The 26,876-nt window shown below is 41.2% G+C and overlaps 1 protein-coding gene across 4 annotated transcripts in view; it reads left to right on the forward strand.

The window, feature by feature from the left end:
* The window catches only part of Fgf12 (fibroblast growth factor 12), a 432,870-nt gene that overhangs the window by 106,939 nt on the left and 299,055 nt on the right, over positions 1-26,876 (forward strand). The window contains exon 1 of one of the 4 annotated variants that reach the window (XM_029553898.1): positions 24,103-25,915. The exons of 1 other annotated variant lie outside the window; for it this stretch is intronic. In XM_029553898.1, coding sequence (XP_029409758.1) covers positions 25,717-25,915 — 199 coding nt within the window. In that variant the 5' untranslated portion in view covers positions 24,103-25,716. Of the gene's footprint in view, positions 1-24,102; positions 25,916-26,876 lie in introns of those variants that run through there. 2 more of the 4 variants (XM_029553899.1, XM_008848776.3) reach the window with 2 other exon arrangements.

Below are 26,876 nucleotides of genomic sequence, written 5' to 3' on the forward strand. Positions count from 1 at the left end.
GCTCTTGTATAAGTGCAAGCAAACCATACATACACATAAAATAAAAATAATAAATAAAATATTTTAAAACATACAGGGAATAATTATTGAAATATAATTTGTTGACCATTTCATAAATTTATCAAATGAATATAAACACTGTGTGTTTGCTAGTTGCACCTTTTCTCTAGTATTTTGTGGGTTTTGATTTGTAGACCAGGCTGACCTCCAAATTGTGATCCTCGTGCCTCATCCTCCTGAGTGCTAATATTACAGGTGTGCACTTCCATGTCCAGCTTGACATGTCTATGTAAGAGTTGACATTACATATGTTACAGAGTTTTGCATTATGCATTTATCTTAATACTATATTCTATTTCTGTATATTATCTTATTTGATAATACAATCTAAAGGTTCTTTCATGTTTCTTTCTGTAAACAGTTTTGTAAATATTTAGGCTATCTTTTCCCAACTTTTCTTACATGTTCCAAGTTTTCTTCTCAAGGGTGAACCTGTCTTGCCTCTTATCCTGCATCTATTCCTCAGTTTTCTTAACAAGTGCTGGCTTTGTCTTTTGTTAAGGTGGCTAGAGAAGACCTCATGGTAAATTGAACTTTTAGAATCTCTTGCTATATCTGGCCCAGCTTTCCTGTTCTCTTGCCTCCAATAGAATAATAATTCCGACAGCATTTTGAGTAAGATCACACTTGGTTCATTCTGACTTAGGCTACTCTTATGTACTAGATTCTGTTGCCTCCATTAGGCCTTTGGCTTTGAGGCAAGCCCTCTCATTTCTTCTGTAACTGGCCGTCAACAGTATGGGGCAGTGTCTAGAACATGTCTGGTGCCAATGAACATCGAAAGCCAACTATTATAGTATGTTCCTTGAGAACTGGGAATTAAGAGGAAAACCACGGGCAGGCAGACTGATGTGTGGTGCTGCCTAGGTGTGTGCGCATTGATGGAAAGCCTGGCTCAGAGGGCAGCATGGGAACAGAGAGGAGACAATGTGGGGACAACCGTGAGCACGTGTACCTAGGCAGGTGAAGACGAGGGTATGTGGTTGGAGGATGAGATTCAAGGAAGATGCTTGATGCTTTCTTTTTAATGACCAGATGGAGGTTTAATGCTGCTGATAAGTAGTGGGATAAGATAGGCTGGTTGACATGTTGAGTTCAAGATTACACCAGCATTTCTGAAAAATATAACTAATAAGAATTAGGCTTTCAGTAGTAAAAATCAAAACATACATGAAAATAATTTTTATTCTTTTGTTTTTGTTTTTGTATTTGAGAGTATCTCCCTGCAGCCCCCACTGGCCTGGAACTCCGTGTGTAGACCAGGCTGGCCTGGATCTCACAGAGATCTGCCTGCTTCTGCCTCTCAAGTGCTGTAATTAAAGGTGTGTGTCAACACACCTGACACAATTTGTACTCCTCACTAAGTCAAAAAGTTTAAAGTCATTAAAAATTTTTATTTTTACTGTGTGTGTGTGTGTGTGTGTGTGTGTGTGTGTGTGTGTGTGTGTACATGTGTGGAAGTCAAGGGATGACTTTTGGGAGTCAGTTTTTTCCTTCTACCATTGGGGTTCTGGAGATCAAAGTCAAGTTGTCAAGCCTGGAGGCAAGTACCCTTCCTGGCTAAGCCAACTCACCCGCTCTAAGGTCATTTTTAAATGCTTTCAAAATTAAGTAGGGCTGTGGACTAATCTATTTAAAGGTAACTAAGGTGATACAGTTAAGAAAGCTGAAAATATGAGCTCATTAGGTGGAAGAGGCCAGAGTAGTTTTATGAGCAATGGACAAAGACAAACACACACACACACACACACACACACACACACACACACACACACACACACACACACAGTGTATAAAAAGTGCTTTCTACGGGGTAGGGGAAAAATCTTTCTGCAAAAAGCTGAAAGGCTTTCTTATTTAAGAGGTAGTAGACTCATTCCTAGCACACCAAAGAGTAGAGCTGGGGCCAGTGAAGAGGCATAACCTCTTTGTGGAGGGACATTGTAGGGTCAAAGTTAGCCAGATACAAAAGAGAGGCTCAGGACCCTGGGACCCATCATTGCTGGACGTTTTCAATAATGCTGGACATTTGAGAAGTTGACAATGTGGCCTTGACCTCAGGATTCTGTGGTCTGTTTGTTTGTTCCTTGATACAGAGACTCCTCTATATATCTCAGCTGTCTTTGAACTCATGAACCTCCTGTCTCAACCTCCCAGTGCTAGGAGTACAGATGTGTGCTGCAACATCTGGCTATTATTTTATGATTTTTGTCAGAATTGTTTCCTGTTTAAAAAATTTTATTTTTGCACTATTTGCCATATTTCCCTGTCATTGTTGATTATAGGAGGTAAAAAGACAGAATAAAAAAGAGCCACTTGGTTTTCACTAGTGTTTTTAGTTACATTGGCGATAGAACCATGGGAATTAAGTCTCAGATTTTTTTTTTAATTATCCTTCAATTTTTTTCCCCTTTTAAATATAGCTTTACTGCCAGGGACTCAAGCTATTTTGTCTTTCCCCTTTAGCAAAGATCTAATCAGCTTTTTTCTATTTTGGCTTCCAAAGAGATCAGCCTGATACAAACTTTAAAATGAAAGGTTTTCCCTACAATGGCTTCTAGGTGCCCCTGAAGTTCTTCTGCTCAGACTCAGTTCTTGTAAGTAGAGTGAGCTTATCTCTGAGATTCATTGTGGGTGGGAAAGGCAGCTTTTACCTTTGTCATGAGTAATTTCTCAGTTCTGATGCCTTTTGTGTTGGAATTCTCAAGATAACTCCTGTCATCCTCTACTCCTTCACCCCTCAGCTTATAAGATTTCTTCAAAATAATATCTGGTGCTTCAGGAAGTGATTTAGCTGCACCGTGACTTGGGGCTAAACTTAGGGGTAACATGAAATCCTTGGGTATATCTGGAAAGCATAAAATTTTCCATGGAATTTAAAAGTCAATGCTATTAATGATTTGGAAAATTCAGGCTTTCAGAAATCCAGATAACAAATGCAAGCCCACTCTACCGACTCTAGTCCATGTTTATTTATTGATTTCGTATTGATGGGAATCTTGTCTTTCCTTCCCTGTGTGCTCCAAGGTTCTTCTTTTTTTAAAAAATATTTTATTATTTTTATTTTATGTGTAAGAGTTACTGCCTGCATGTATGTGAGTGCACTCGTGTCCCGCCAAGCCAGTGGAGGTCAGAAGAGGGCATCGGGTTCCTCTGGAACTGGAGTTAAGTAAGGACGGTTCATAGCCGCCATGTGGGTACTGGGAATCGAACCTAGGTCCTTTGCAAGAGCAATCAGTGTTCTTAACCGCTGAGCCATCTCTCCAGCCCTCTCTAACTTTCTTCTAGCATTGGCATTTTGATAATTATTTCTATAAAAAGTCACACTTTTGTGCAGTTATTTCATTCTTTTCCACTTTTCATTTCAAAGGCAGAGAGATTACCATACACAAAATAAACTCTCCTTTGTTTGACCTAAGTTAAATTTCACTTCTTCCTGAACTATCTTTGAGTTTCTCAGTCACTTATTAATTTTCCTTCCATTACATATACCTCAGTTTATATACTGGTCTATGTTCGTTTTCACAACTAGATCTTAGTTCTTCTGGGCAAGAAACATTACTTATATGATCCATCCACCAAAATTTAGAATGAAGCCTATGAAAATGGTGATTTTTCACAGATTAATACTGGAGTAAAACAAACATATAAGTTCATTGGTGGAGGTGGACAAACAGCTTGTAGCAAGCTTACCTCTTCATGGTTAAGACATTGAACTCTTGTCTATAATAGCTCTCACAGACTAATCATTTAAATATTTTTTTTAATTTTTATTTTTGTGTATGTGTGTACTCCCTGAAGGTACATAAGTGCACTTGAGTGGTGCAACACCCGTGGAGGTCAGAAGATCTCATCAGATTTCCCTGGAACTAGAGTTATGGATGGTTGTTTGCCACCATGTGGGTACTGTGAATTGAACCCAGTTTGTCAGCAAAAGGAGCGTGTGCTCTTAACCTCTGAGTCATCTCTCCGGGCCCAGGCTAATCACATGACTACACAGTCAGTATTTGAGTCTGTGGCTGTATTTTAATGGGAAGAAAGCTGGTCCTCTGTAGTGTAAGACCTGAGAAGGAGAAATGAATGGAAGAAAAACTGTTTTCAGCTACATTAATTTATTCGCCTTTCTTACTTTTATTTTTGTTCTCTCCTTCCTCTCCTTTCTTCTATCACACATTTAATTAGAATGTCTGCTTCTAGAATGAAGTGTCAAGAATGACCAAGTTAGAGTCCTTCCTGCCTTCTAGGAAATTCTAATCTAGAAGAGGAAATACGACATGACTAAGATGCAAATCAGTTTCATGAAAAGTGAGAAGCTGCCTTTCCTGTGACAAACCTAGATCATACCTTAGCTATCCAGGAGAGGAAATCTGTTTGGGTACATAAGCTGCAATCGAGAGGCATCTTGAGGGGCTCAGATAGAGAACAGGTTTTCCATCCGACCAAACTTTCAACAATATGAACATGCTTTTGGGTTGAGTTGCAAAAGCAAAGCTGAAGGTCTAAGACGTTCTATGTGGCTGGCTACATGAGAGGGTTGAGTCTGTACTCTGATCTAAGCAAACAGAAAATCAATAGTCATTTTTTCAGATGTCAGCAGGCCTGAGAAGAAGCCCTGTCCCCAAGAGCTCATCCCTGTAGGTGGCTTCGGTCAGTGAGCTGTCTCTACGCTTGGTGGAAAGAACTTGGAAGGACTCTGCTCCCTGCTGCTGAGTTTCAGTCACATTCATGCTCTGTCAGAACTATGCCAGTGAAGGCCCTTCAAGAGACACTCAGTACATCCTCTTTATGTTTTTTTTTTTTTTCTCACACTTTCTCCCTTACATGCACCATGAACTCTAAATGAAATGAGAACAACTTTATCACTGTTTATATTTTCCTCCAATAAAGGGAGCATCCTACACTGTACTTTGTGTTTTTTGTCTGTCCAGATACAAGTTACAAATTGAGGGGCTGGAGAAATGGCTCAGCAGTTAAGAACACTGACTGCTCTTGAAGAGAACCCAGGTTCAATTCCCAGCACCCACATGGAGGCTATGAACTGTCCTTAACTCCACTTCCAGGGGAATCCGGAGCCCTCTTCTGACCTCTGTGGAATTGCATGACATGGGTGCACTCACATACATGCAGGCAATACACTCATACACATAAAATAAAAATAATTTTAAAAAAAGAAAAACAAAACAAGTTACAAATTGAAAATCTCATACCAATTCAAGTTTTGTGTTCTGTTTACTATTAGCTTAGACTATGTGAAGCCCATAGAAGACTATGGTAAGTTCCATGTCTGATCCATGAAGAGGTAAGCTTGGTGCAAGCTGTTTTCCATCTGTACCATTGAACTTGGATGTTTTCTTAGGCTTCATGTTAGGTTTTGGTGGATGGACTGTATAAACAAAGCTTCTTCCCCAAATGAACTCAGATCTAGTTGGGAAAATCAACATATACCAATGCATAAATTGCAATATATGAAAAATACATATTTACCCTCACTTCCTCTTATAGCCCAACATAAATGTCATTGAAAAATGTTCACATTAAAATAGAACCAGTGTATGTTTATTTAGCACATATGATGTGGTATGGAACGTGCTAAGTTCTTATTTTTATTTTCTCAGTTATTCTTCAGAATAATCATGTTAGTATTTTTATTTGCATTTTGATGATGATGAAGGGATAGTAAGTTAGAAATTAACCTAGGGTTCTACAGCTATTTAGTTCAAGCATTAAGATTTAAAATCAGGATTCTAATTACACTCTTGTCTTCTTGAGACATTTGGTTCTTTTCAATCTTGATACTTCTTGCATAAGTGTCTGTCTTCCAAACACAGCTAAGGATAAAAGTAAATGTGTGTAGTTTCTCTAGCTCTTAATATAGTTACTAGGATGTCACCATCTTTTTTTCTGTACTATGCTTTTTGTAAAACCCTGAAATTTCTCAAGTCACTTAGGAAGTTAGCAAAGACTATCACTCCACATACAAATTGGCATCTTCTGAAATGGGTTACTCCCTAGGGTAAAGTTAAACAGCTGCTTGGACAGCTTTGTAGATTTCCAAATTTGGAACTTTCAGTTGTCATGAAAGAGAATTCTTATGTAGTTTGTTGCTTTATTTACTTTATACCTTTATTATTCAGTTTTAGGTGAGCAAAGGAAATAATGTTACTTTTTTTTTCTTAGAAGACATTATGGGGTTTGCTACCCCTCAAAATAAACCCTAGGCTGTGGACTAAGTACAGAAACTGACATGTGCAGTGTCTGAACTTCCCATTCCAGAGACTTCACTGGAATCATAGACTTGCAGAGCTGAGAGCTGTAGTTTAGAGTCTTGGGCCCAGAAAGAGAAAGAAGGGCTAAGGTCTTCCAGACAGTTCCCAATAAAGTCAGGACCAAGCTGGGTGTGTGGTTCATGCTTTTAGTCCCAGTACTTGGGAAACAGAGGCAGGCAGATCTCTGTGAGATCAAGGTCAGCCTTGTCTACACAACAAGTTCCAGGCCAGTTAAGGTTCCAGAGATACCCTGTCTCAGAAACAAATAACCCCCCAAAGTACCACTACACCCAGGTCTTAAAACATTTATCATGTACATCCATTTATTGCTTTGGCCAACTCAGTTTTATTAGTCATGAACATGAAACATGAAATACAGTAATTAGCAAGAACTAAGCCTTATCTTAGAGTACTTCCCAGCCTGATATAACCCCGATGTTTAACACTACCATGTTTTCTTCTCTTCTGTTTACAAGGCTGTTCTTAGTCTTGTTTCTGGGATGTTCCATCCCTCTTACCCTTGAGCAGGAAGTTCCCATGCTGCTTCCCAATGCAACCTGGTAAGACCCCTTCAGCTGAGAAGAGTAATGTTCTTCTGAATGTTCTAGAACAGAGCCCACCTCTCACTAACATGCATCTCACTTTGTTGTCCTTATGAAGGTCAGGCTCATCCACTAGAGAGTGTACTTTATTTCTTCATATAACCTACCTGCTAAACAGTTGACATGTGGTAAGTGCCCAGTAACTGGCTTACTAGCTTACATCTATCTCTTGTTGGGGAGAAAAAATAAAATAAAATAAATGCATTGCTCTCTCTCTCTCTCTCTCTCTCTCTATATATATATATATATATGTGTGTGTGTGTGTGTGTATAGTCACAATTATGTCTCTATTAGTATACACACATAAATATACATATAAATATGTAAGTATACTTTTGAATATATAGTATATTCCTGTATGTACCTGTATATGAACATAATTTTTTAATACTAAAGGAAAAGAGACTGATGAAGGGTGGAAAGAAATATGATCTGTTATCAAATATCACTGGCAATAAGTTTGTCAATAATTTAGCAAGTTATAAATATGGGAAGTAAGATGCTCTAAAGAGCAAACATAGTCTTTTACAAACTTGCTTCCTCAAATATGATTCAAATTGTGTGTGTTGAAGACAGACAAATTCATTTCTTCACTGAATTTTCCTTAGGATATAGTTGCTTTTAAGGATAACTTGTTGCTTAATGACTATTCCCATAATGCGTTGCTGACTTTGTTTAATTGAATCTTTGAAGCCAAAGATGTACAAGGGGGTGAACTAATTAAGGAACTTAATTTTGTGATTATCAGATGCTCCAGCATCTAAGACAAACATTAAAGGCGGCTCCTGTCTTCAAATTACCTGGTGAAGAAGGTACTGAGACAAGACGTCCTGCTTTTAGTGCCCAAGTATCCCTGGCAAACAAACCCAGATGTTTTTCAAGCAGCACTACTTGCAACTGAAAGGAACTTCTCATTAGCGTCATAAAGAATTCTGTATTTTGATATCTCTATAGTTAGAGAATTATGTCTCTTTCATCCTACATAATAAATCAGTGAAATACTTAACTTTTTTATATCCTACATGCCAATTGGAGACATTTAATGACCTTTCACAAAGATTTTATAACTGATTTGGTCTTACCTAAAACTTCTAAACTTAAAAGAATCAGAGTGAGGAAATGGCTCAACAGAGAAGAAAAAAAATGACGTTTGGAAGATAAGAACTAGTGTGCTCGTGTGACTATCGATTAAGTGAGAGGTTTTTGTATTGCTTCCTCAGCCATTTCAGCCTCTGTTTATGCATCTGTAAATTAGGCATATAAAAAGGTCAGTGAGTTTCTTACTTCATGGTTGGGAGGACTGAATGGAAAATCTCCTTTGTTATATACTACAGCATGTCATACTGATTTTTGCTAGTCTTTTTAAAACAAAGTCAAAAACGTGGCCATTAGCTAATAAATTAACCTTATACTGAAAAGATCACTAGTCTTAGAACATGGAAATGGGGTTGTATTTCTGCTTGCCATCAAAAGCTAGGAGACTGAAAGTATGTTGTATGTCTTTCTCAGTCATCAGTTTCATAACCTTTAAAATGAAAGCATGGCCTGAATGAGTTTTAGGGTTTTTTCCACCCCAGTTCTCATGTTTGGTGATTCCATATCTAAATCATTGTCCTGGAAATCTACCACATCCGTGATCCTAATGATACTAAGAAGCAAAAGATTAAGCCTTTACCCAGGCTTTCAGTAAGTCAACTGCAACCATTCATCAAAATGCAAACTCTCAGAGCTCAGTGAATTGGTGCCTAGCTAAGTTGCTCTTCTAGATGCTTACTCACACAGTAGCTGCCTAAGAATGAACACTCTGCAAAGGAAATCAAAGGTTGTCGCTTTATGGATGCTTCCAGTATAATTAGAAGAAAATCTCACATTTTATCGACTTTAGGAGAATTGGTTAGCAAAACCGTATGTACTTCAATTACAGTAATTGTACAACAGGGTGCTCTCTCTTGACAAAGAATAAAATTAGTAGGGCACATATTCAGGTCTCATTGTACTTCAGAAGTGGGATAGCTCTTGTCCCCAGTTTTCAGTGAAGTACAGTGAGATTCTGTGGCATTACAGGGTTCCATTAACATTAGAAAACTCATGAAAGCATTGGTACTGAGGGTCACCTAAGATGCTCAGGCGTCCAGAAGGAAAAACATGTCTTCCTCCTATTCTCTTTCAGATTCTTCACAACATGTTTTCCTGGCTACATCTTTTCATTTTCAAATAGTACAAAAATACCATGAGCTATAATATCAGGCATGGTTGTGACCAGCATCACCAGAAAACATGGGAGGTGCAGAGACATTAGTAACAGGGTTTGGGACTCAGACTTGAGTCTTCTAATTGGGCCTTCCCTTTACTCGCTGGGTAACGTGTTCCAAGATGCTTATATTGCTGTTGTTGTTCCTTTCTTTAGGCATCAATAATAATAATGTGGAGCTCATAAAATGAGAAGAGTGATTGAATAGCTGCTCCAAAGATAGGCAAGTGAGAAGGGATGCATCCCAATTTGTATTGTATAAAGAAAGTGATACTGGATAGCATCACAGGTCTGTAGTCATAGGATTTCATAGTGGAAGAGCAGCACAGCAATCATCTAGTGAGCTTCATGTCAAGAGTGAGAAAATGGGCTCCAGAGAGTGGAAAACACTACCCAAACTTCTATATTAGTCAACATCTGTGTGAAAATTCAGCTCAGACTAGGAATGAATGCATTCGAATCTCTTACTGACTTTCTTCACTGAAAAACCATTTCTTCTTTGTTATGAATTATTATAAAACTGCTCACCAGTAACTAAGATTTTCTCATACACACACACACACACACACACACACACACACACACACACGGAAAAAAAAATAAGGTCCATAACAAAAATCTTTGATATTTTCTTCAGTTGTGATAGAAACAGCTTTACTCTGTTTTGTTCTCTCTGTCAGTACACAGAATAGAACACCTCATTATTTCTTCTACATCCACCATCACAACCACCACTTACTCAAGATAGAGAGACCCAGTTAGAACCCAAACTGGAAGCATGTATCAGCTTCAGGCTTTCCTTGAGATTAGAGCCATTTATTCTCATGACAGTCTTTGCTAGAGCTGCTAATGGCCTTTCCTTTTCAAGTAAACAGTCTCATTAAAACTATTAGATACTTCACAGTACACATGCTTTTTCTTGTTTTTTAGAATCCAAAGTAGCCTGTTGCTCTTCATTCAAGGACCCTTCCCAGTAACTTTTCACCAGGGGACTCTAGTACAAAGACCAGCAGTTATTTTAAGTTACTCACTTTCCAGATGAGTAAACTGATATGTAGGGGTTAAATGACCTTTCCGTGATTATGTGACTTTTTAAAGGATATCAAATCTGTGCCAAAAATTGTCAGTCTGGAAACCAAGTGATAGCCTTTCAGTATCCCTAACTTAATGAACGTCACAGATTTCCATTTACTGTCCAGTCTCACCTGTTTCCTCAGTGTTCTTTGCAGCACTGAGTTTACAAACCATTTTGAGGGTTTTCTTCCCCAAGTTTGGAGTAAATTTTCTCAAATTGGTTTTGGGTTTTTTAGAGTGGCAATTCTTTATCTTTGTAAAATATGAAATCAAAGATACTACATCAAAAGCTGCAAGAAGAGCCAGGTAAGGTGGCAAATAGTCAAAATACAGCACGTAGGAGGCTGAAGCAAGATCGTAAGTTAGAGGTCAGTCTGTATCACTTGGTGAGACCTTCTCCATCTAAAAAAATAACATTGTGAGTATGTATATAAGATTTAAAGTATTCTCCTTTCTATCACACATTGGGTCTCTAGATTTCTCTGTTATTACTGATAATACAAATGGTAGATCTTATACAAAAAAACAAAAAACAAAAAACCATAACGTCAGGCTGAAGTGTTGCTTTTACTGCCCTCTAACAGAAACCTAGCAGTCTATCTATAGAAGACCTAATGTGCAGGAAATCATAACAGAACTCCTAAAACTGCCCTTGGGCCTCTAGACCATCTTTCTGTGGCCTTCCATTCACCTTCAAGCTTATCCATCAGCCTTTGGTAACCTTGAGACCTCTTATCTTAATGTAGGAATTCTGCTATAGGAAGATTCTGATGACCTAGTGAGCGTCTTCCACACAATTCACAGTGGTTTTGACTGACATCACAGAGCTGTGTACTGGCCTTTCCTGGGAGCTTTCCTTACCAAGGTCTTAAGTTCACTCATTGTTTCCCCCCCACTTTCCTGTGCACAACTTAGAGGAAACTTGTCTTTGTCTTTCTACCTGCTATCTCTAAGAATCATCTTCTGTAATGTATACTAGCCTCAGCAGCACACATCACACGCCATGTGAAAGAAGTCTTGCACGCTGTGCTTTCTTCACAGGTTAGTTTTAACTTGCTTGACAATCTCCTTGAATTTTCTGTTCTGTTTCTCCTTTTGTTGTATGACTTTTCCTGGGAGGTGTGAACAAAAGTCTATTCACCCTAGATAGGGCACCCATAACAGACTAAGTTTAGTTTAGTGAACCAGTGAGTTTATTGGGGTTACTTACAGGAATACAAGTGAGAGGTTATGGGAGCATGGGTGACGGCAAGCCAAATGTACCAACCACTACAAAGCACGCATCAGGATGAATGACAACTCAAAGCTATCCCAGCAGCTTATTGTACAACTTGGAGGCAGTTCAGGTGGTCCCAATCTCCTCTCCCACGTATTACTGCTTATGCAACCCTGGGGAATGGTCTCCTGGATCTTGTAGCTCTCAGGTTCTTCCCAAGCTTTGTAAGTTTTGTTTACTTCCTGAGTCTTATGAACCCACCTTCCTCCTCCCAGGAGGGAAATAGCTACGATTTCATTTACTTGTCTTTACCTCTTCTTACATTTTGCTTTCTTTAAAAAGGAGAATTTTCCTAAGACCTGCCTTGGATATAGTCTCTGATGACTCCAGCCTGTCCTCTTCCTCGAGCAGTGCTGCTGTGGTTACGTTATACAATGCTCACCTCAGATTTAGGAAGATTCCTTCTAAGATAATGGTTTGTGATCTTGACCTGAAGGTCTCTGGTGATAGGTGACCACTACCACATTTTTGTGAGGCAGTCTACTCCATAAATGCTCTAGTTTATGCATTTTCTTAACTTTTTAACATTTCAGCACTCTAAATGATCCTGTCAGTGTTGCAGATTCCACCTCTACAAAGCATATTGAGAAGAGTTTGGGGCTTAAAGTGAGCAAAACTATATTGAAATTTAACCTGACCAGCATTTCAGATGCTGATGTTGTAGTCTCCTCATTGTAACATGTGGATAACAATGTAAGGATTCAGAATAATCAAATGGGAGAGAGAAAATTACAATGTCAGGTACATGCGGGTGCCACATAAACTTTAGTTTCCATTTCATTTTCCAGTTTACCTTTGCTTTCCCTCTAACACTTTTAACCCATACTTGGAGCACAAATACTTTCCTTCCCCATATTTATTAGGAAAAAATTCTATGAAAGCAGCAGAATGGAGCAAGTTAAAAAAGGAAATTAACTACATAAAAATTATGATCCTCAAATAAGATTTTATACTTGTGTTTTTAAATGAAAGAAGATAAATTTTGAATTATAGTGCCATTCCTCCCCATCATTATAGGCTCTCCCTCTTGGGCCTTAAGCCAAAATAAATTCTTCGTTATATAAGTTTCCTTGGTCATGTTATTTTAATCACAGCAACAGCTAAAGTGGCATTGTACTGTCATAAACACAAACATGAAAATCAGTGGAACAGAACAAATTCAGAAATAAATCCATGCATATATATGGTCATCTGATCGTCCACAAGGTTCCTATTTAAATCAGTGTTTAAAACTATTATACATTGGTCTTTAATGCACATAGATTGGTTCTGTTTGAGACTTTTCAGTGTACATGGGAGCAGAAATGGGCACTACTTTAAAACAGTAGTTCTCAGCACTGGCTTAGAATAGAAATTTCCTACACAATTGTTTAAATATTGTCATTGTATGACCTACTTCTTTAAATTTTGTTCCTATAGACTTGAGGTGCAGTCTTAGGTGGGTGTAATTTTCAAAATTGTGCCCATAGATACCAGTGCCTTCATCACTGTGACAATTCTGATGCCCTGAATTTTTCAGAAACACATGGATGGAGTCAGCTTGGGGAAGTCAGTTTTCCAGTGGTGGCACAGTTATGGCAGGGAAGTTGGTTCTCTAATTCTGAGATGGTGGCAGAGCTCTAAGTGTTCTACCAATATTTTTTCTGGATCTTGAGGAACATTTCCTTTCCAGGTCAAACCCATGACAACCTATTATCAAATGAACTCCTGTAACCAGACTCTGTGTCTTGTATTTCCACAGTAACCAGTGAGCTGGTTTGGATATGGAGCTGAGAACTGATTCTTCTGATTCCTACACTAGTGTTAAACACCACACAGTAGTTTTCTGTTTAAGACAAAACATCTGGTGGCTTCCAAAGGAAAACAACTAACACCCTTCCTTCATGTTTGACATTTTTGTGGTGTTCAATTTAAAAACAAAAGACCAAATAAATAAATAAATAAACCATAAGACTTGCCTGCAATTACATAAAAACTCATGCAGAGAGCCCAGTAACCCTGAGGACAATATTTTTTAATTCTTCCTAAATTGTAACTGCAGAGAAATAGCTCATAGTGAGGCTTAACTAGTCACAGAGCTACAATTTGGAGGCTCAGTGTACCTGTTATTTCCATGGTGCCATAGGTTATATGGATCCTGTACTAAGTATTGACATTGAAATGTTTCATTATTATTGGTAGCACAAAAGAGACTGGAATGTAACTGTAAGATTTACTGAAGGTTAGTGAGTATAAAAGGAAATTACAACGTAAAGTAATATCCAAGTAACAGCTAGATAACTTGATGTGATTCAGATCTCAGGAGTCTCTATGGCATCATCTCCCTACTTAGTTTCTGGTCTGATTCTATTTTGGAAGAAGATCTATTCCCTTGACAGACAGCTTTAAGCAAGGGTAAATCTCCCAAATCCATGTATAGAAGACCCTGACACACCAGCTTCTTTGAGTTCCTGGAACTTTCTATTCACTTAGAGAACAACCCATTTACTTCCCTAAAGTGGTGTGGGTTTATCTAGGGTTTATTTAGATAGCATTAGAAAACAGGTGATAAGGAAAACCTCTTCACAGATTTAGACTTGTTTCCCCCCAATGTTTATCAGATTTTATTTCTTTTTTATTATAGCCACAACTTAAATAATGCTATCAGAGAGTAAAGGTGATACTACTGTTAATTAATGCTTGTTGAAGGTTTCTGGTTAGGGTAAAACTTGAGAGTACTCTTACTCATCCTGAATATTAACTATTTTTAAGTCACAATGAAGTCAAACCACAGTACCTACTATATTCAAAATACTATACGTGGTATTTATAGCAAAAAAAAAAAAATTGTTCATCAGGGGCTGGAGAGATGGCTCAGTAGTTCAGAGTATTGACTCTTTTTGCCAAAGATCCAGGTTCAGTTCTCAGAACCTACATGGCATCCTTAACTAACAACTACCCTTAACTCCAGTCCCAGGGGACCTGATGCCTTCTTCTGACCTCTATAAACATTGCACTCATGGGATACATGTACATATACGCAGGCACTCATACACTCATACACATAAAAGAAAAATTTGAAAATATTAATCAGATTCTTGCCCCCCAAATTCTATGTTTAAACTTATCCACAACCCTTATTTAAGAGGTTTTCATTCATGCTTTGTTTCTACAATGAATTGAATTTATTTTGAAGCCAGCTTTATTTTCTTAACTGCTGTCCTTAGCAATTGTTTAATGCTTCTGATTAATTATCTTTTAAAGGCCAGCTATAGCTATTCCTTGTCTCTTCCCTTTTTAGGAAGGGGACAGAGTTACCAAAATGTAGAGAAAGGATTGCAATTCTTCTCCAGTGCCTTATTGGTTAGAATACTCAACTGGGAAGCAATCAGCAAGCTTACTTATAAAGAAGTCTTTTACTGTCTGTAACTGATTACAATATGCATAGTTTATGTTAGTTTGGTGGCCTTTTGAGAGCCCTGCTAGTTGATACAACAAGTTAAAAACCCTATATCTTGTTCAGAATGTTGTAAAACCATTGTCCCTTCTAAAAATACTGATAGAAATACTCTTTTATGACTCTTATTTCTCCCTTTTTGAATATCCAAGAACTGAAATTCATCTATCCTTCTTGGGCTTAGCATTTGAATTTCCCAAACACACAACAACCTATACCAGTGTTCTCTTGATGACATTCTGAATATACTGGATTGGGATAGGAGGATATAGTTGTAATTCTAAGAAGATTGTTAAGTGAATAGCTAGAAATTTCACTAGACTCTTTCTTTTCCTTCCTAGAATTATTCAGCATTTTCTTTTTCACTTCTCCGGTATTATAAAAGAAGCTCTCCAAATATTTCTAATTTTTATCATGAATAATTATTCTTAGCCCCACAGGGCTAATTTAGAGTTGCTTAGAAGATATTTTACCCATCAATGTTCATGCATTTATTCATTCCCTTGTTAATATAGTTTCTGATTTTAAAGCCAGTGCTGTGAGTTCAATATAGTGTATCAAGTATTTGGGGTTCTAGACAGTGGTCAAGAGGAACTAAACAGCACTATTCAATGATAAAATATTTATTTTAATTACATACTTATCTAATTTTACATTTAATTTTAAGAGAATTTTCAAAAGCTTGGTCCCAAAATAATCTTAATAGTCACCTTTTCCAAACTATGATTTGATCACCTTTTCTAACTTGTTATTTAAAATAAAACCTACATGGCACACAGTAATTAAAAGTACCAGACTGGTAGAATTAACCTTCTTGGATGTTTAACAGTCATACTTTGAGGCCTATACTAATTTGGTCAGAAGGACATAAAGGATAGTTTTTGCTCCTTGTCCTCCTAGGTTGACTAGTTCCAGGGGACTATGAGCATCTCTCAAAATGTCCTGTAATTGTGGTGGTCACCTATCCTCTTGATCAAGGAGGTCATGGAGACCCCACAAGATGAACTTGATCAGTGTCCAGTCTACAAAGAGGAGGGTCAACACAGAGGAGACATTTCCTCCATGCTTCCAAGTGAAGCCAGCCATGGTCGAGTAGGACCTTTGACTTATCTTCACAGAGGCAGAACTAGCAAAAGAAAGGAGCCAGGGGCTCCTCCCAAGTCTATGTGATCCCTGAGGAACAGATCCTCAAATGGCCTTAAGAGTAAAAAAAATTGGTTTATCTGGGCCAACTGTATGACCTTAAATACACAAAAGGAAAGTATAACCAAAGATTAAAGGGGCCAATATAATTTTTTAAGAGTCCACATGTATAGCTAAAGGCTACATAACAAGCAACAATGCCAGACAGGAGATACCTTCTTTTGAGTTGTTGGTCAGGGTGGCCCAAGGGATTCCCAGATAGTTACCCAGCATAGAACTGGGAAAATGAACAGCAAACCCCAATCTTAGCTAAAGGACTATTGATAACCGATTGATGCTAGATGAGGAACAGCTGACCTTCCTAAAATAAAGACCTCTAGATAGGCTGACTAGATTCACCAGATGGACAAGTAGTGGGGAATGGCTGGAGGTGACGGCATCACAGTGGACAGTAGCAGGGATAACAGAATATAAGGGCTCTAGTAGGGGGAGGGAGGCTATGGGAGGGTGCCATATGGAAAGTGGGTATACAATTGAATAAGATGGTTTGGGATGTTTTGTGTGATACACACACACACACACACACACAATCAGCAAACTAAAAAAGTGTATTATATTTGAGGAGGAAGCATACAAATTTATGTCATGTTAATTAGTAGAGGTGATAAACATTACCATTGAAATCTACCCGACGACTTTATAGACATACACAGGCGCCAAGGATCCAAGTGCAACTGATTATAACTAGTAATAATCAGGTACATACAGATTAGAGACGTTATTAGCCGAAACAATGAGTCTTTCTGTAAGAAACAGTATATTTTAAAATGCAATGGAGATTTTTTTAAAGGTTAAAAACCCATTCAATTTTATGTCTTACAGGGTTTATACTGAGTTCAATATTGTATAACTGTATTAATTCAACAGCAAACCTAAAATTTTTATAGCCATTTTTGAAAGAAATATATCTTTGCTCTGGAAACTGTTAATGAGTATGTTAAAGCTATAATGAAATGCTTCTTCTAAAAAAAATAAAAAATAAAAAAAATCTAAAAAAACAAAAATGCTCCTCAGTGTTTTTGAGAAATAATACTACTAATAAAAAAAAAATCTTATTCTGTATCAAACACAGAGTGAAAGACCAGTCAGTTCTCTCTGTCAATGCTGGTTATTTTCACATTATCTGGTGCTGTGTACATTGCAGAGGGCAAAAGTATGTCTTTATTATGGTTTTAATAGTATACTTTGAGTGTCAGTCATGTGCTGAGTGCTGAAAGAGTTCTCTTTCAACGAGATCCATTCACTGAAAATTTGGAACCTAAAATTAGAAATGAGAACTAGGAATGGATAGCCTATGGAGAAAGCAGCTCTGCAAAGATGGGTATCAGGGTGAATGTTAGGATCATTAACTCACTTTAAGGTCATTTTAGTCATAGTAAGATCTCAGACCTTAAAGGTTGGCTGGTTATCAGATGTCTATGTCATACTGCCTTATTAATCCGTTTCTGTTTGTGAAATTGAGCATGATCATGTGCACCAGTGTGTGTGTGTGTGTGTGTGTGTGTGTGTGTGTGTGTGTGTATGTGTGTGACAGAGACAGAGACAGAAACACAGAGAGAGGACATTAGAACTTAAAAGGTAGGCCTAGATGTGGAAGGTTGTTAGAGCAGAAACTGGACCCAAATATCTTCTCAGGCTACCAGATTTTAGGATAAACTGTATGAAAGCAGACAATTTCAAAGTATGTTGATGAAGAAAAACAATCTACTTTGTAAATATGGAGGCAACTTTGAGTGTTTTTCTTATTACAGAGTAAATGTTCTATTCTTCTCTTTGGTATGACTTATGCATCTATTTGACTTTAAGGGATGTGTGGTTAGGTGGCCGAATTTTACTATATTGGTACTAGAGACTGAATTTAAGGCCTTGGACATGCTAAGTATGCACTCTATCACTGAGTTACAACCCAAGCCACTGGGTGGATGAACTAATTCATTTATTCTAGTGTTTACCGAGTGTTTGCTACGTGCTAAACAGTACTCCAGACACTGAAAATATCAAAGCAGATAGAAGCCCAACCTTTTGTGTCTTGCATCCTAACAGAGATTTTTCTCTTCTAAGGACAGGGTTGCTACTGATCTTTTATTTTTTATTTTCACAAATATTTTGTTATTTTTCTTTTATGCATATGAGTTCATTAATTGCATGTATGGAAATGCACCCCTGTCATGCAATGCCTTCGGAGGTCAGAAGAGGGCGTTGGATTCTTCTGGAACTGAAGTTTTGGATGGTTGTTAGCTGCCATGTGGTTGCCGGGAGCTGAACCCTGGTCCTCTGCAAGAGCAGCCAGTTCTTTTGACCACTGAGCCCTCTCTCTGGCCCCTGCACCTTCTGTCCATTTGACAAGGAAAATAATCAAGTGCTCCGTCTTCTGAGTGGCATGTTGCCAGAGAAGTGCACAATTTTTAGGATTAGGAGTGAAGGAAATACAAATTCCTGTTCTTATAGGTTTGTTTAACTTCTCTTTTGCTGTAGTTCCCTGTAGTTTTCTTGTGAAACTTAACCTGAATTGCTGGATGAGTAACCTCTCATTACCAAGAGTGGCAAAACCAGTCTATCACCTTAGCTTTCTCACCCAGAGGAGGTAAAAGTTACTTGTATCCCCTACCCTCATGATACAATGATATCCTCAAGTCACTCCTTCGAGGTCAGTAAATGCAAAGACATTTGGAATCAATCCCCCCCCCCCATGTGGTTTCAGTTAGGGCAGTGTAGGCAGAGATCAGAAGGTTTAAATTTAACTCCTAGATTTTTACTGATTATGTGAGATTGGAAGACCACTCTACTAAGTCTCCATTTATAAAGCTGGGTTATTAGCTTCTTAACTTTAATCATAAATTTGTTGTGGTGGTGCATGCCTTTAATCCCAGCACTCTGTAGGTAGAGGTAGAGGCAAGTGGATCTCTGTGAGTCAGAAACCAACTTGGTCCACACAGCGAGTGCCAGGCCAGATAGGGCTACATAGCAAAACCCTGCACCCACCTACCCCAAAGAGAGAGAAGTTTGCTGAGTCTCAGTGAGAATACATACTAGAAGACAACAGTATTTAAACAGTAAAGCACATAGGTAATGAAGGGGTAACTATATTCTTACTTAAATTTGTTACATGGTTATACTTACTAATGACATTGTACTTTTATTGACATACAGTATTACATAGACTATTAAAAAAAGCTCTAGAAACAAAAGCGTGAATTTGTGTTTCACAAATTCTCAGCTGGTAACTTAAAAAATTTTTTTTCTTTATTATTTTTATTTTATGTGTGTATGTGTACTGCCTGCATATAGGTAAGCGCACCTGTGTCATGCAATGCCCATGGAGGTCGGCAGAGTCTGTCGGATCCTCTGGGACTGGAGTTATAGACAGTTGTTAGCTGCCATGTGGGTGCTTGGATTCAAACCCAGGTCTTCTGCAAGAACAACCAGTGTTCTTAACTGCTGAGCCATGTCTCCAGCCCCCTTAGCTGGTATCTTTAGTCAAGCAACTTAACTTCTCTGTATCCCAATTTCTTCAGTTTTGACAAACCTCAAAGGGTTTTTTATTTTTTATTTTTTTCTGTTTTAGGATTCAGTGTGTCAATAATTACAATGCATTTAGAAGTGTGCAAAACGTGTCCTTGGTCACATTCACTGTTTTTTTTTTTTTGTTGTTGTTGTTGTTTGTCTCTTTGAGAAAGGGTCTAACTGTAGCCCCAGCTAACCTGAAACTCTCTATGTAGTCTAGGCTGGCCTCAATCTCACAGAGAACCACCTGCCTCTGCCTCCAGAGTGCTAGAATTAAAGGCACCTGGCCTTCTTTCAAATCAAAACTGACATTCTTCCAAACTTGAAGATTTCTTCTTTGGGGCAACAAAGATACCACTATTCATCTGTGTTATAAAAAGAAATGTAATGTATCATTTTCCTGTTTTGAGAGATGTGCAAAACAGACACAAATATACAAAGAGTAATGCCATTGTTGAATTGCTGAATGAACTTGCTATAGAAGGAATTCACAAATTATTAGAAAGTAGTTGCTTATGTTGCTTTGGCCAGCTTACTTAACTGACAGTCTGGCAAAGTGAACAAGCTGAAAGCACAGGGTCTATATAGGGTAAAATGCATGGAAACAAGGTCTCCCACCCCTCCTGCCTGCTGTGGCCAACCAAGCCTGGTAATCACATATTCCCAATCTTTGAGTCCAGGGCCTCATCTCTTAGTAGGACAAATGAATGTGCAGAGCTGGGACACTTTGTGTTTCCAACAGGCAAGGACACTGATGGTACTCTACTTATGTTTGCCGTTACAACATCAAAGTTAATTACTTCAGGTAGATTTCCAGTTCCTGTTAATACCTTATGTTCAGGAGTGAATGATGATGTGTGCGAATCACAAAGTAGATTTCCTGTTTGGGCAGGTTTGCATTTTATAGCAGGGACTTTATTTAAGTGGACAGCTAGCTGACAATATATCCTCACACATTACATCGTTATACATTCTTTGATACTCTGAAACCCCAAGTAGATATTGGTTTAGGATCAAATAGATAAAACGCATTGATAGTGTTCCTCTCATCTACCTGTTTTACAGTTGTGATTTAGATACGCTGACTCATTTGTCCAGTAGCTTACATGAACCCAGAAAGAGCTGAAAGCCCAGGCTCTGAATAGGCTAAAATGCATGGAGATGAGGTCTATGAACATAGTGCCGTGGACTTTAAGCTTGCTGAGAGCAAGAAGAATGCAAGGTATATAGAATTCCCCTGGGTCTGACACTGCACTCTGGATGCTAGGTGCATTCAGTACACTGTTGAGAATGGATGTGTGAAGTAATCCAAGTTAGATTTGGCAGATGGAAGATTTGGCTTGTGAGCAAGCCAATGACAATTAAATGTTCTGTTTTTTTTTTAATTTTAAAATATGGATATGACTAATACTGTCTATATTTTGTTAGACTGGAGGTAAGAGATATAAATATAAGTCTATAAGTGTCCTTTTGATGTGTATTTGGCAACTTTCTCTAAATTAAAACCTCTTCTGCTCATGTTATCTTCAGAATTAGAAAGGGAAATTCTCTAAGTAGCCCAAGAATGACAGCATCCAAATCAAGGTATTGATAACTCTGAGATACCACAATCATTAGCAGGTTGACTTATTTCCTATTCACAAACACAGAGATATGGACATAACCTGGGAAGCGTGGAGGAAGGCTTATGATTCAGTGTCCCAGGAAGAATAGCTACAAATCAATTCTTTTAAAACCAACTTGCACATTGTTTTTTAGTTCAACTGCCATGTACTCAGGGCCTAAATTTTCAAATTTCCATATACTGACTATCTTTTTTACTGGGGAAGGGAGTCAAATGCTGCTGCTGCTGATTTAGAACCAAATAGATAAAATGCACTGACAGTGGCTGAAGCGCAAAACGTGATCTTTGTCATTTCATCCAGTCCCAATCACCTCACTCTTTTGCTAGGCATCTAAAGACAGAACTAATGTCTGTCTCAGAAAATTGGCATCATATGGTTTTGTTTTCTTCTTAACATGCCTAACTCCATAGTGCCATGTCAAGACAGAGAGAGGAACTTCAAACAGTAAACGCTATCTCTTCCCTCATCAATAACATCTTTCCTTTGATTCTGTGTGGGGCATCTTCTCTGTCAAACATCATGACTTCTCACAGCCTATAAAAAATGTCAGCAACACACCAAGATTTGAGAAGACACATCCTGCTTCCAGTACCTTCTCGGGGGAGGTGAAATGACTGAAATTTGGGGAGAATGTGACAAACTTTGAGAGTCTTAGTTTATTCTAGTCTTCTAGTATTATCTATATTGCGTGTTTATATTAAATACTTAAATGTTGACACCTGGAGGACCTGTTAAGAATTCTGATCCTTAGGCCCAAACCACTGAGATTTCTGCTTCACAGTCTCAGAGACTATAAGGAATCTGCATTTTCAAAACAAGCAGCTCAGGTGATTCTCATGCATCAACAGGCGCTGTCACTGTTATTCACTTGGTGTTTCCCAGTTTTCAAAATGCTTACACATGCACATTCTGTTTTTTGTGAGGTAGAGGGGATGATTATCCTCATTTTGAGGATGAAAAGGAAACTGAATTTAGCTGATTTCCTTGGGGCCTCGTTATACACAGCCTTCTTGTTTATTTCTCTTGAGATTCCCCTTAGTTGACCTTTTTTCTGCTTCGGGTGTTGATTTGTAAAAGTAAGTTTCCCTCCAAAGCCAGCCAGTATCTGTGCCTGCCTTGCTAAAAAATGAAACAAGTCTCCCAGTAGCAGAGGAAGGAAAATAATTTTATTTGTGGAAATTGAACATTTCCCTAATTAATTGTGTTACCAATTGATTTTAAGCTATCGCTCTCTCATGCCCTGCCAGATGCACTTTGGAGCAGAGAGGTGTATGCATCCTTTTCACCTGTCTTGATCTGCGTTGTTTGAATTCCAGGAATGAATGAATCCATCATCTTCACCCAGCAGAGCTGAGCTGCTATAGGGGTAGGTGCTCCCTGCTGACAGCTGTAAGGCTCCCTGCTCAGGATACCTTGCCTGCTTAATCCTCCTCTCAAGCTGTCTGTCACATGCCCCAGTCTGCCAGCTTTTGCTTTGCCCGGAAAGTAATCAGGAAGACCCAGGGGCCTGGTCCCTAGTGGTGTTGGGTTGTCAGACCTAGTGCCGGCTCCGACCAACCTCACACATAGCAGTTTCTCATTTCCACATGAATCTCAGCTAGGCCAGCATCTGTGGCCACATCCAAACAATTCCTGGTGCTCCTCTGGGTCGAGGCCTGTTTTCAGCAGCCTCCAGGGCTGGTATCTTCCTTGGCCTCTTAGGATAATTCTAGCATATACATGTCTATGCCTAGAAATCATCCACCCAAGCCTTTGACAGTCTCTTTGATGCTTAGAGAAAGTGTTGGTGAAGAAAGATTAGGGGCTGTTTGAAGATCTGTTGAGGGAAACTGGCAAGGTAACTAAGGGCCACTCCCAGACTTTAGCATGAATGAGGGTGAATACCCTTCTCCAGAATCTCTAATGCTGTGGATGACTCTTCTGCTTCTACAACATCAGCTGTCACAGCAAAGCACTTCTAAAGACAAGGGAGCACTCCAAAGCTGGTCGTTCACTGTCCTTCCCATGCCACTCTCTCACCCCCCACCCTCTATTCACCCTCAGCGAAGGTTGCCTACTGGGTCCTTTGAAGGCAAGGAATCTACTCTGTAGCTTTCCAGACACAATCAGTAAATCTGGATTCCCAAGAGATGGTAATACTTTTTGCTATTCTAAAATGAAGTGAAGGTGGGACCAACACGAGACCAAGAGGTCATTTCTACTTTCTCCAGTGTCCACCTTCTACCAGAACAGAGAACCGCTATGTGCTCCTGGTAATTGGAGCGCAAACTGCATTCTCTCACCGCCACCATTCCCCGTCTTTGCGCACCCAGGGTCCTTCAACCACCAGCCAGCGGATGCGTTTTTCTCCTGGGGGAGGGACCGGACACAGCAGACCCAAGCTGCAGTTCCCTCGCTCTGCCTCTGAAAATTTCTCATCCAAACCTCAATCACGTAGGATTGCGTAGAGAGGAGAAAAGGGGAGAGACAGAAGACAGAAAGGGGGGAGAAGGGTGACGGAAAGGAGGGAGGAGAGTCTGGGAGCAGAGGGCGCGAGGAAAGGGAGCAGGAACCTAGGGCCGCGCTGTTCTGCGCTCTGGGAGCCCAGCCCCCGGCTCAACCCACCGGGGCGCTCTCCGGCTCTTGGGAAGCCCCGGCAACTCCAGCTGTCGCCGGCTTCTCATCCCACCCGCCGTCTCGGTGGCTTTCGCCTGGGCTAGGAGTTTCCTGCCTAGCTAGCGCTCCAGCCCAGAGAGCCGGTGGCGGCGCCCGGGAGCCTCAGCCCATGAGTGGGACTCCGCCCTGAGCGCCCCCTCCTGGGCCGGAGGAGGCGGGGGGCGCCCCGCAAGCCAGCGGCCCGCAGCCGCCCGCGGCGCAGCAAGTTGGGCGAGTTGGGTGCTGGCACCTGGCCCCCGCCCCTGGCCCCCGAGTCCGCGTCCGGCCCCGAGAGCCCCGGCTGCGTTCTCCGCCGCCTCCCGCGGGCGCCCGGGGAGGCCTAGGGTACCCGCCTGTGCCCGGGCGCCAGACCATGGTGGGCAGCTCGGCTGGGGAGCCGCAGCCGCCGCGAGCCCACGTCGCCCGCAGCCAGCCCGCGCCCCACCCGAGCGGACGCGCGAGGCTTAGCAGCGCGCGGGTCACTTCCTTCCTCTGCCGGGATGGGCGGCGCGGGACTGAGTGAGCAGCCTGGCGGCCGGCGGGTAATCCGCATCTGACCTGCAGCCGCGGAGCTGCCGACTGCCGGGGCACGGAGCCTGGGGTGCGGGCGGCGCGGCGATGACCTGATCCGGTGCCCCGGAGCCCCCTCCTCGCTCGCAGGCTCCTGGGAGCCGGTGCGGACACCCGCTCGCTCACGCGGCGGCCCCGGGGGGACCATGGTGGGGAGCTCCAGCTAAAGGCGTGTGGGCGCCCGGCTGGGGACGACACCTTCGGCATCGTTGCCTTCCGAGGGGCTTATTTAAACTACTGAGTCATTCCAGATTTAGGATTCCCTAAATAATCACCAACTGTGCCCGTCTCGTGCCGGAAAGCAGGCGGGAAGGGAAGGAGCGCCAGTGCCGGGACCCCGCGGGTGGCCTCTGGCGGGCTGCTCCCGTGGGTGCTCGGCCCTCGAGGATCTCCCTCCCTCCCGCGCTCCCTCCCCTCCCCGGCCTCCCGCTCTCTTTGCAGTGCTGCTGGAAGAGAGGCGCTCTCACCGCAGCTGGCCACAGCTGCCCCCACCTCGCCCCTGCCCCGGCCCGGGCTAACCACTTGGCGCTCGGGCGGCCCCGGAGAACCGCAGCCCGAGCGATGCATTCCGTAGACCTCACCCCGCCGGGACGGACCTCCTAGTCTCCTGAACCGCGGGCCACAGGGAGTTAAATTGCTGCCTTCCTCTCCTCTGTCGCGGTTGGTGGTTCGTTTTCTAAAGGAACGTTTTATTCACTTTTTAGTATTATTATTATTTTTTTAACTGGGGGCACGCTCCTCGCCTCGGTCCAGACTCTGCTTTGTAAACGGGTTTTTCTATGTCTGTGTATGTAGATATACTTTGGACACCTTACGACGCTTGCGTCTCTCCAACGGGGGCACGGCTTGTTATTTGGGATATCTTTTTCCCCCTTTCACTTGGTACCCTGAACGCAGTGTGACCAAACTCCCCACTGCCCCTCGGACGTGGATCGCCTTGGGGTGCAAGTTTGGGGTACATACGTCTACTTCGCCGGAAGGCCTGGGACCGCCCCGCCCCCGCCGCCAGCGGTTGGGGAAGTTTACATCTGGATTTTCACACATTTTGTTGCCACTGCCCAGACTCTGACTAACCTTGTGGGCGCCAGGTTTTCGGTACTGCAACCTCCTCAAATATTAGCACTGCCTCCCCGCGTCTGCCCCATCCCTCCAGGCCACTGAGGTCCTGCCCTGACCCCGGCGACGCAGCGGGCTGGGGGCCCGCTCTGAGCAGCTATGGCTGCAGCGATAGCCAGCTCCTTGATCCGGCAGAAGCGGCAGGCGAGGGAGTCCAACAGCGACCGGGTGTCGGCCTCCAAGCGCCGCTCCAGCCCCAGCAAAGACGGGCGCTCCCTGTGCGAGAGGCACGTCCTCGGGGTGTTCAGCAAAGTGCGCTTCTGCAGCGGCCGCAAGAGGCCAGTGAGGCGGAGACCAGGTCAGTAGCACCCAGACAGTGGGTTGACACCCTTTCTCCCCATTCTTAAAAGCATCTGGGAAATGCTCATGGAAGGGAACCAGAATTCCTTTCTTCCATGCAGGTCGGTCCTCTTCCTTAATTTCGAGACATCTTTCAAACACCCTGTGTCACTTAATAGTGTCTTGTCCCATATTCAGGAAAACACTTTCTGCTCTGACCAATCCACAGTTTGACCAGGATTCGAGTCATTGGTGTAGATGCACCTAGGCCCCCAAACCCTGTAAAGCCCTGGGGGGCAGTGACTACCGCATTCATTCAGTCACCACTTTCTTCCGTCCATCCATCCATCTTCCTGTAGAGTACTTAAACTACCCATGGAGAACCTAAAAATGAATAAAGCTCTTCCTAACAGTCCTCATAAACACAAGATCGTTAATAGACACCAGATGAACTTAATACTATTCTGGTTTCAATAGCACACAGTATTACATCTTTCAATCACCCCACTTTCTCAACTCTTCACTTTCTTAGAAGCCCATCCACTTCCTTTTACATAGCCCCCTTCTCCTGGTTTCTTCCAACCAGTTGATAGTTTCTAAGGGCTCTACTTCTAAACTTTTCTGTGTAGTTACGGGTCTCCACATATTCATGCTTTTAAGAAATTAAGCCAACAATGTAATGGCTGCAGTTTGGCCCCAGTAAAGAAAATTTGACTTATCAGAAAACGAAGGGAGTTCTTCCATGACCCTAGGCTCAAAGGAACCCATTGAATGTCTCTATTTATGGAAGAGAATTTGATAACTGAGTATCAAGGTGAGGATTCCCACCATATGCTAGGCAGTGCCACACCTTGAGAGAATAAAAGCAAATTGCCAGTGTCTTGCTTTCTCATGCTTTAAGCCCTTGGGTGTGGCTGCAGAGTCTGTTGTAATCTGCAGATACTCTGCCCTTAGTACTGATAACTGAAGGAAAGACTTAC

The sequence above is a fragment of the Nannospalax galili genome, unplaced genomic scaffold (assembly GCF_000622305.1).
Source record: "Nannospalax galili isolate Female #2095 unplaced genomic scaffold, S.galili_v1.0 scaffold1084, whole genome shotgun sequence".
Taxonomy (NCBI): Eukaryota; Metazoa; Chordata; class Mammalia; order Rodentia; family Spalacidae; genus Nannospalax; species Nannospalax galili.